Here is a 10,127-nt window from a genome sequence, read left to right as displayed (position 1 = left end):
GTTCAGCCTCACAAATGATTTTTTTTTACCGGACTTAGGATGTCAGTAGTACCTATAAGAGGAACACAGACTTCGGAACTTCTGGAGCTGAATAATCAATTTTGATCATTCCATTAAATTGATTTAGTCATAAATCAATCGGGACTAAAACACTATGCGATACTATGTACTTTAAAGTATTTTCTTTACCGGATCAGTGCAATTCGGCATACCTACCTCGCTTTACGTCCCGATTTTATAAATATGTGTAAGTACATAAATCGCGAAAGTTAACAATCTATTATTTAGATAATTAAGCAAGACTACTTAAATGCAGAAAGAGGTACAGTCCAGTTAGTGAAGTACAGAGATATTTCTCAGGTAATAATGTAGCGTTAGTTTTGCAAAAATGGCGGGAAATGTAAATGACAGTTGTAATATAGTTTTTTATTTTAATGGCAATGCCGTTTGATGCTATTAATCTTTATATCGATTAAAAGTGCTTTGAATCGGTGACGGATATGTATTTCGATTTGTGAGCAAAGATTTTTAAATAATTAAATTTGGTCCTCCGTGGTGCCAGGGTATGTACATCAGTGACAAATCAGTCAGTCAGATCATGATGGCTAAGTTGTACACAAGAATATGTTTTCATTTTTTTCTATTAAAACTGTAAAGTAGATGCCTCCGCATGAATAAGGAATAGGTAGTTTAGAACAAGAAAAACACGCTTGTAAAAATGTAATTTCATGGCGCTACGATCCTTGGATGGAAGAACGTCGTTATTAGCTATACCTTAGATCCCATTACGTAGCCAGTTACATATATAACAACCTAATAAAAGCGGGTTTATTTCGGCGGTTCTTTCATTGCTATCCAATTTCATATTGCTTATTAATTAACTAAAGAAACAGCCAAAATCGAAGTACATTTCCGCCGTCCCTTAGGTACCATATCTCCCCAAGACGCCATCGCGTCGCGTACAATCGTTTAAAAAATAAATAGACTGCTTTATCGTTTTGTAATAAGTACTGTATCTACAAATTAAATTTAAACGAAAATATTGTGAAATTGTGTAAATAATGACAAATTTCTTTATTGATAAATAAATAAATGTCTATTGTAAATGGTATTTTTTTCTACTTCTGTTTTTTTTTCGTCGAGATATCGCTAGAGCAAGACAGTAAGTCCAGTCATCTAACTTTATTTTCAGTAAACTTAATTACCTACATGTTGAGAACTACATAGAACCAGTCTCATGCCGTTCCCAATAGTGTACTATTGATTTGATTACCAGCTAGATAGCATTTTGACATTAGACACTTGTGTAAAGAAATGAAGTTTTTGCCCTAAGACTTACTCGGTAAGAGAAGAAACTTAAAGCTTCGAAAGCATAGTCGCTACATAAAATCCTTATCCTTACTCCTTACTAATATTATAAATGGGAAAGTGAGTTTGTTTGTTTGTTTGTTTGTTCCGCTTTCACGCCGTAACTTCTGAACCGATTGCTTTGAAATTTTGCAGACGTAAAGTTAGAAGTCCGGATTAAATAATAGGGTACTTTTTATCCCGAAAAAAATAGATATTCCCGAGGGAAAACAAAAATATTGTTTGCTTGATGGATGGATTGTAGATGGCGCTGTGTGTCCAATATAACCGAATTCCACGCGGGCGAAGCCGCGGGCGGAAAGCTAGTGTAATATATATGACGATTATCTATACCTACATACTAATATAATAAAAAAGAAACTTTTTTTTTAAACTGAACCGACTTGAAAAATTTTCTTCCCGAGTAACATATTTTGTTCCGGTATCCCGGGCACGTGGATGAGCAATGAAACGTGGGTGAGCCACGGGAAATCGTCTGGTAAAAAATTATAATCGATCGATTTAAATATTGTCCCTGGACTTCCCTATAACTGTCAAAACTCTGCTAGCGTCGCAGTGCGTTCCATTGCCATACTGAATTATTCCACATCTTAAGCCTTGTATAATTCCCTCTCTGTTTATAAATCATAATATTGTGAGACAAAACATACAAATATTGGAACACTGGAACATCGATTGATTGAAACCGGATTGAGGTTATAATTCCGTAAATTCTGTAAAGAAAGTAAAGCTTTATGAGATAAATTATGTTATTTAAATGTTTTATTGCACAGAAATAGAAAGAAAAACCTTTTAGTTCAGTTTTGCAATGTCTGATGTTGAAGAACCGCCGACTAAGATGTCGAAATACGAAGAGGTATGATAGCATATAATTTTCATTTTTTTCTTGTGAATGCTTCCTTCTGCCTTTTATTACATTTATTTATTCAAAGAACTTGTTATTTACCATTTTAATGTTAAACTCGAGTTATTATTTATGCTTATAAATTTCTATATCGATTGATATGCCTTGAATCACAATACAACACGATATTTGGACAGTGGCTCATCTTGGAGGTGGATTTCATAGAGTTTTGTAAGCTCATAAAGACTGAAACAGTTGGTAATGGTTTTACCCACGACTAAGGCAACTATTTCTCACACCCTGTAATAAAAAAAAATTTTCTTAGTTCCAAATTTAGTGCATAGTCTTTGCTACACTTTGGCCCACCAGGTCTCGGGTTTCGATTCCCGGGATGGGCCGAAATCGCTGTGTTTTAATGGGTTTTAGAGACTCACAAAGCAGCCCTGAGTCTGGAAGTTGGAGGTGTTCTAAGACGACCCACTGACTGTTATAACCCCAAGCCTAGAAGGGCACCTAAAGCCGATGTCCCCGAATGTTACTCTAACTAAAGCAATCGTTGTCACAATTCCACATCAGAGACCATCAGGATTTGAGAAAACTGACACCAGGGCTTGCTAGGTGATTAAACCTGCTGCTCACTCGATAAGAAGAAGACTTATATTACTCCATGTTGTTTGCAGTACTTAGAACCGGAGCCAGAAGGTGAGGATGTGATGGAGGAAGGTCAGGAAGAGTGGCTCAGTGAAGGAGTGCTCACTGATGATGATTATGTTCAAACGGTAAGTTTGTTCAAACCATTATATGACCAGTATAATCATTATGTTGAACTACGTACTAAGTTCAGAAGAAAGGAAGATGTTTTTTATGCTAATGTGCATATTGGTTTTTAAATGTCTTAAAAAAAAATTGTGCTTGATTATCACACGTTTTATTAACTTAGTAAAATTAGTGTTTATCATAATTTTCTTTTATAACTTCTTAGTTCAACTCGCATTGTATAATTTTCTCTAAATCAAACTATAAAATATTCAGTCTATGCCAGACTTCTCCATAAAACCTAGTCATTGGAACCATGCACCTAGCTATTGACGTTCCTTAAGTACCTTTAGGGTTGGACCACATCTGGCAGCACGGAATCGCCTTTTCCGTCGCCCTTTCTCTTTTTGTCTCTTAGAACTGCTATTTGCTAGTCCGAGACAGAAAGCGTAATGCGACAGCACGCGGCGGAATCCTCGAGGCGATCGGCATCACGGACAAAATGCAATGGTCGGCAGGGAGACTCCGGAACGCTGAAGCGCGCGATAGCATGTTCTTTTACCAGTTCACAGTATCAGTTTCACCAGTTCGCAGTATGCTAACGCATGCGTTCGCAGCGGCAGAACACTGCAGCATGTGGTAGCACAGGCGGAACAAATGCGATTCAGTGCTGCCAGATGTGGTCCAACCCTTAATAGGTCTTAATAAAAACGGTTGACCAAAGATTTTTATTCCTATGAAATTCTACATCCTAGACTAAACAAGTTGACACCGACCACGCGCTCACAATAGACCAGGAGACCACACAGAGTAACGAGACGGAAGCCATGCAGACGTCCACCGCGGACACAGCGGATGATACCAGCAATATGACGCAGAACATTGAGGAGCAGCTGAATAATATGGACAGCACGAACAATGGAGATGAGCTGCCGGACGATTTGGATGCGTTTTTGATCAGGTAATTTTGTTATTTTTAAGTAATCGTGGTGACCTACCAAAAGGGTAAAGAACCAATCTCTCAAGTGTGAGTATGTGGGTTAGATTCCAGATCAGGCAAGTACCAGTGCAATTTTTTTTATGTTTGTATGTACTTTCTAAGTATATCTCAGACACCAATGGCTGATAAAAAGGTGAAGGAAAACATCGAAGGTCTAAAAAGTCTGAAATCACCAACTCGCATTGAGCAAGCGTGGTGATTAACGCTCAATCCTTCTCCGTGTGAGAGGAGGCCGCAGCCCAGTAGTGGGACGATGCAAAGGCTGTAACTGTAACAAAACTATGATACTTATTGATAATTTTTTTATCCACTTCTTTGATAGCAACTTACTTTAATCTACCCTAAACTTATTTCCTAGATATTTATTTTAACTAACAAATATTTACAGAAAGACAGACGGCCATGTTGTGGAAGCGAAACTACAAGATGAGACTGATATACCTAAAGCTAAGCCTGAGGAGGATGATGGCAACGACACGGATGATCTACTGGTAATATATTATTATTTACCTAACTAATGTAAGTATATATCTGACGGTGATGGAATAAAACGTCCACGGTGTTTATTCGAAGAACAATTTTACTTAGATAACATCACAATTACAATCGTTATTAGTTCTTCACTAGCACAGCCAAAGAAAGACTGCCGACCTCCTGTTGGCTCTGACTGTTTGACGGCTATCCCCTCCACGAACTTATCACGTCAAACAACCAGAGACAACCAATCAGCCGATCACAATTAGTCAATTGAGATATTAATTGTATAAATGTAGAACAATAAATCATTTCTTACGTACTAACATTGTATAATCAGTAGTTAATAAATTAAGAATCTATCCTCTATCAAATATCTCTATGGCTTTAAGGTTGGCTGTAAGAGAACCCAATTCTGGGTTAAGCTCGCTGTTGTACATAAACTTTCTTGATTTTTTATATATATTTATTGTTAAGTGTGCAGTAAAAAAATAAATAAATATATTTAGTTATAAATTATATTTTTCTATTAAATACTTGACTATCTAAGTATTGTTTCTCTTCTCCACAGCGCATGTTAGGAGACGGTGATCAGAAAGCAAAGAAGAAAACGTTTAAGATCATAAAGGCCGATAAAGATGAAGACCAGGCCTCCACCGATGATGATGACTTCATTTACGAGGTATTTCTTCAAATATGTACTAATATTATAAAGCTGAAGAGTTTGTTTGTTTGTACGGCAGACTGCACATTAGTGGTAACTGTCATACACCTTAACTTAACTCAATAGTAATAAGTACGATTTTCCTATAAAACTGTTACCACTGTCCTGAAGTTGACTGTACGCTAGGAACGGCTGGTCAGATTTGAAAAAAATATTTCAGTGTTAGATAGCCCATTTATTGAGAAAGACTATAGATGAATTTTTATGCGAGTGAAACCTCAGGGAACAGCTAGTTTATAGAGCCATAGATTAGAAACTGGCCATGAACTTTGGTTGAATTATCCCAAGATTTCAAATTAATGTCATCATCTGCCGAGCCTTTTCCCAACTATGGAGTCGGCTTCCAATCTAACCAAATGCATCTAAGTGCCGATATTTTACTAACTTCTGACTGGGTAACTTCCTGGGCAACTCAATACCTCTTTGCAAGACTGACCGTCAGACTTTCTGGCTTCTGACTACCCGTAACGACTACCAAAAATAGTCAAATGACTGAGTGAATAATAAGTTAATATTGTTTTGTTTGTATTTCTAGCAAAGCCAAGTGAAAACTCTGAAACTGGCTAAGAACGCTTTGATCAAGAGGACTGCCACCAAAGCTGTTCCCGAAGATATGAGCGACGGAGACGATGAGACTGAACAGGTAACTCACATTTATACCAACTTCCTGCACCCGGGTAAAGCCTGAGACAAAAAGGACAGAAGCCACATCCATACATACATGTACATACGCAGAAGCCACATCGATATTAGTCGCTAGACTAGTGTATGTATTGCTGTTGGTGTATTTAATCTATACTAATATTATAAAGCTGAAGAGTTTGTTTGTTTGTTTGAACGCGCTAATCTCAGGAACTACTAGTCCGATTTGAAAAATTCTTTCAGTGTTAGATAGCCCATTTATCGAGGAAGGCTATAGGCTACTTTTTATCCCGTTACGGGAAGTAGTCCCCACGGGATGCGGGTGAAACCGCCGGCAGAAGCTAGTTCTATCATATCGAACATTCCAATTAGTCCATTATTAGTTATACTGTGAAAAGGTAACAAACTAACTCACTTCCTTCATATTATTTAGGATAAATATACTAAAATAGGTATACTTTTTTCAGTCAACAGACGAAGGATCGACCGTACAACGTATGTTCGAAGTTAAGAAATCGGGATCAAAGTCTGACAGTCAGAAGAAAGTCGTCAAACACGTTCGAGCTAATAATAATAATAGTTTGAATAGATCACGTGAGTATTATTATTATTTTTGAAAAAATTGACCTTGAAACTTTCCGCTTGTAAGATTTCGACCTTGGACTTATGTACTTATTATGTATTTTTGATATCAGTACTTATTATGGTTTTCAGAAGTCACGCAAATATTTTGAACGTAACATAATATTGGATTTCGTTCACTCTTAATATGTACTGTTATTCTAGTCATTTTGGCTTCGAAATTCTTAAAATTCTGAAAGAAAAATAACCTACACCAGCTCTCAATATCATTCACTATATGTAGATATTTTACCATTTCAGAAAAATCAGACACAAAGTCCAATAAACCGACTTTCAAAAACCACAAGTCTGTGAAACCAACAGTTATACATAAGAAGTCGTTGGAAGTCGAAACCCCGGCGCCTTTCAAGCCGCTAGAGAAGGAGAAGTCGAAAGAGAAAGTCTCGAAGTCGGAAGTGAAAAATGATGATTTTGATGAAATTATCGATGAAGAGGAATTTTTGGATGATGACGAATATGAGTTGGATGAGGAGGTAAGATTTTTAATTTGTTGTATTAACTGCATCAATATTTCTACACAATTGTATTTTAAAATGAATTGAATCTTTTATGGAAATGAAAATTATTGAATGATATTTTTTATGGAAGATCATCAAATGAGTGTCAGACTCTTACTGACTAAAACCCACCATGTTCCTTCTAAAGCCCTTTATGTACCAGCGCCGCGGTAACTCCCGGCAGTTTCCATGAATGTACTCAATTTGTTATATTCTCTGCTATGTTTAGTAGTTTTATTATATTTCTCTCTAGAGCATTAATCATTTCATACCGATCGACACCCGCAACTCCTCATAGGTCCAGTTGAAAACCAGCGTCAGACACTAGCTGTCTGGCATAATGCTGAACTGGACCTATTTGGCGCAACCTATTGTTATTTTTGTACTTTTTATTTCTATTTTGTATTGTGTCAATAAATATTTTTTCTTTCTTTCTTTGCTAGGAGTTCGCAGAAGGCTCAGAAGGTGAGGACAGTAAGAAGCAGCGCATCATGAAGCCGGAGATGATGGATGAAGAGGTTCCCAGCGATGCTGAGAGCCGCTCTGAAGATGGCAGTCTTTATGATGTAAGTTTGACATTATAGAAGCGACAATTTAAGTTTTTTATTATAATAATATTTTTGTGTCTTAAATAAAGAAGTGCAATAAAAGTTTTGCGACATTCGTAGAATCAACCATATACATACATGACGAACTTTCCTTCTTCTTTCTGCGCTTTTTCCCAACTATGTTGAGGTCTGCTTCCAGTCTAATCGGATGTAGCTGAATGCCAGTGTTTTACAAGGAGCGACTGCCTCTCTGACCTCAACCCAGTTACCCGGGCGAACTATATGAGATATTCATCAAGACTTTCTAGTTCTTGAATTCTTGAAAACGACTGCCATATATATTCAAATGAACGTTCAGTAGGCTGCGGCTTCTTCTCACGCAGAGAAGGAATTATTAATCACTATTATTATATTGGTTTTCAGGAGTTACCGTCTTCAGACTCCGATGATTTGGACGACTGGTTCACCCTGGACATACGAGCGGAGAGAGCGAGTGACTACTTACCTTTATTAGGTAAGAACTGCTTTTTATTTTGGAGATTATTGGTTTTCTACTTGATTTATAGCAAAAAAGGAAAAAAAATCAATCGAATTGTTTCTAGGACTGATTCCTTTTTTCAAGTCCCTTGGTTAATAAAGCTTATGTATTTGGTTAGGTATTTTAACAAAAAAGTAAACAATTTGGAAAAAATCACAGCTGCACAAGGATATTTTGGACCCTGTGTCTAACTTTGTATTTGATAAATTGAAGATACATATGTATTTATACATAAAATAAAGACGATCTGAGTTTCAGTAAAAAACCTTTTCTATGTATACTTTCTTGTATTCAAAAAACCAGGAATTAAATAACACCAAAATTTCTCATTCCAGGAACGAAAGCAAAAGAACTTCTACTAGCAGAGAGAAAACGCGTCAGTGCAAGAGTAGCCACATTACGTCAGAGTCTATCAGCTTTAACCGACAGCGCCAGGAGGCAGGCCGACCAGCTCAGAGCCGCTGCCATGGCACTCGCAGAGATAGACGACACTCTAAAAGCGGCCTGACCTTGACCTTAAAAGATGACCTTGAATTTCTCGGATGACCTTGAGTTTCAAGATGACCTTGAAGTTTGATGTTGATGAATTAAATATGAAAAAATCCTTTTAATCGTGTACCGATTTGACAATTGTTTATAACTTGTGTCATAACCAAATTATATCTCAATCGGTTCAGTAGTTTTTCGTGATGAATTCACAGTTGTGTTAATGTTTTAAAATTGGAAATAGAATGTTGAATAGAATTTGCTAAATTGAGAATAGTTTTTTTGGGTCTTAAAACCAATTTTGTCTATATTCTTCACAAATTGCGTGTAAAAGAGCACATCCGTTTTAATCTTTATTGTCATAAACTAAACCTATTTGTTTCCAATTTCATCTCCCGAGCCTTTTCCCTACTATGTTGGGGTCGGCTTCCAGTCTAACTGGATCTAGCCGAGTACCATTTACAAGGAGCGACTGCCCTATCTGACCTCCTCAACCCAGTTACCCGGGCAACCCGATACCCCTTGGTTAGACTGGATATTAAGATATTTGTTTCCAATATACTGTTACAGCCTTTTTATCGTCCCACTGCTGGGCTGCGGCCTCCTCTCACACGGAGAAGGATTGAGCATTAATCACCACGCTTGCTCAATGCGGGTTGCTGATATCAGACTATGTAGTCCAGGTCTCCTCAAGATGTTTTCCTTCACCTTTTTATCAGGCATTAGATTCCAAGATATACTTAGAAAGTACATACAAACTTAGAAAAGTTGCATTGGTACTTGCCTGAACTGGAATCAAACCCACACCCTAGGTTCTTTACTAGGCCACCACGACTTTTATTGTTTCAAATTAAAGGTGTAAAAACTATTTTAGAATATCGAGACATAATATTAAGCTTATACAATCCACGGTACCTCGATAGAGTTTTTTAGGACAAATTCAAGTAAAGTTTTTAAACGTAAGGACTTAATTTTAGTACCTATAGTGTAAGTTAGTGTTAAGATTTGTAAATAAAACTATTTGTTTAATAAAATATACATTTTAATTGCACGTTGTTGTTTCTTTCATTTTTACCTCTGTTTAGTATTTGGTCGAGTCTGGACTTAGCCACGCAATATATTGACGGTGGATTTCCATAACGTTAGGAAGGTTATCCATCGGGTTGTTCGAAAGAGATACCGCGGCCCTAGCACATAAAAAGGCCTACGACGGAATACGACGGTGTTTAGTCAGTAAGAGTCTGACACTCCCTCACCGCGCGTCACCCACAGCGGGAGGGGGCATTTGATGATTTTTGACGTCGTTAAAAAAAAAAATTTGGTTATCCATCGATAATATATTATTTCTCAGAAAAATCCCTCTCCAAAATTCCTGAGAAAGTCAACTTATCAGGATGCGGCTGAAACCACAGGAATCAGCCAATGTAACAAATAATTAAAATATCGGACCAAAGGTTCTTCAGAACTCAAAACGCGTGAATTAGCTAATGCACAAAATATGATAAAAATTAATAAATCCATAAATCCTGATAAATCCTTATCTATAAGTATTGAAATCTACATAAAGATACAAATAAGATAACCTAGGAAGGTTTTACAACAATGTTT

The 10,127-nt window shown here is 37.0% G+C and overlaps 1 protein-coding gene across 1 annotated transcript; it reads left to right on the top strand.

Moving 5' to 3' along the window:
* Positions 1-2,016: 2,016 nt before the first annotated feature.
* On the top strand, positions 2,017-9,568 carry LOC110382464 (otolith matrix protein OMM-64). Its single transcript, XM_064042989.1, has 11 exons — positions 2,017-2,224; positions 2,893-2,991; positions 3,724-3,929; positions 4,357-4,459; positions 5,014-5,124; positions 5,702-5,809; positions 6,276-6,402; positions 6,691-6,923; positions 7,391-7,513; positions 7,919-8,009; positions 8,369-9,568. Exons 1-11 carry the CDS (start codon positions 2,177-2,179, stop codon positions 8,539-8,541), a joined length of 1,422 nt encoding a protein of 473 aa, XP_063899059.1. The 5' UTR covers positions 2,017-2,176; the 3' UTR covers positions 8,542-9,568.
* The last annotated feature ends 559 nt before the right edge of the window (positions 9,569-10,127 follow it).

The sequence above is a fragment of the Helicoverpa armigera genome, chromosome 30 (genome assembly GCF_030705265.1).
Source record: "Helicoverpa armigera isolate CAAS_96S chromosome 30, ASM3070526v1, whole genome shotgun sequence".
Taxonomy (NCBI): Eukaryota; Metazoa; Arthropoda; class Insecta; order Lepidoptera; family Noctuidae; genus Helicoverpa; species Helicoverpa armigera.
Note: the sequence above shows the minus strand (reverse complement) of the source record. Positions and strands in the feature narration are given on the sequence as shown.

What these genes read in the sequence shown, in the direction of transcription:
- LOC110382464 (XM_064042989.1), top strand. Translation starts at nt 2,177, where the DNA reads ATGTCTGATGTTGAAGAACCGCCGACTAAGATGTCGAAATACGAAGAG. An exon ending in TTGGATGCGTTTTTGATCAG is followed by an intron (nt 3,930 to 4,356) that starts GTAATTTTGTTA and finishes AAATATTTACAG; the next exon opens with AAAGACAGACGGCCATGTTG. An exon ending in TAATAGTTTGAATAGATCAC is followed by an intron (nt 6,403 to 6,690) that starts GTGAGTATTATT and finishes TTACCATTTCAG; the next exon opens with AAAAATCAGACACAAAGTCC.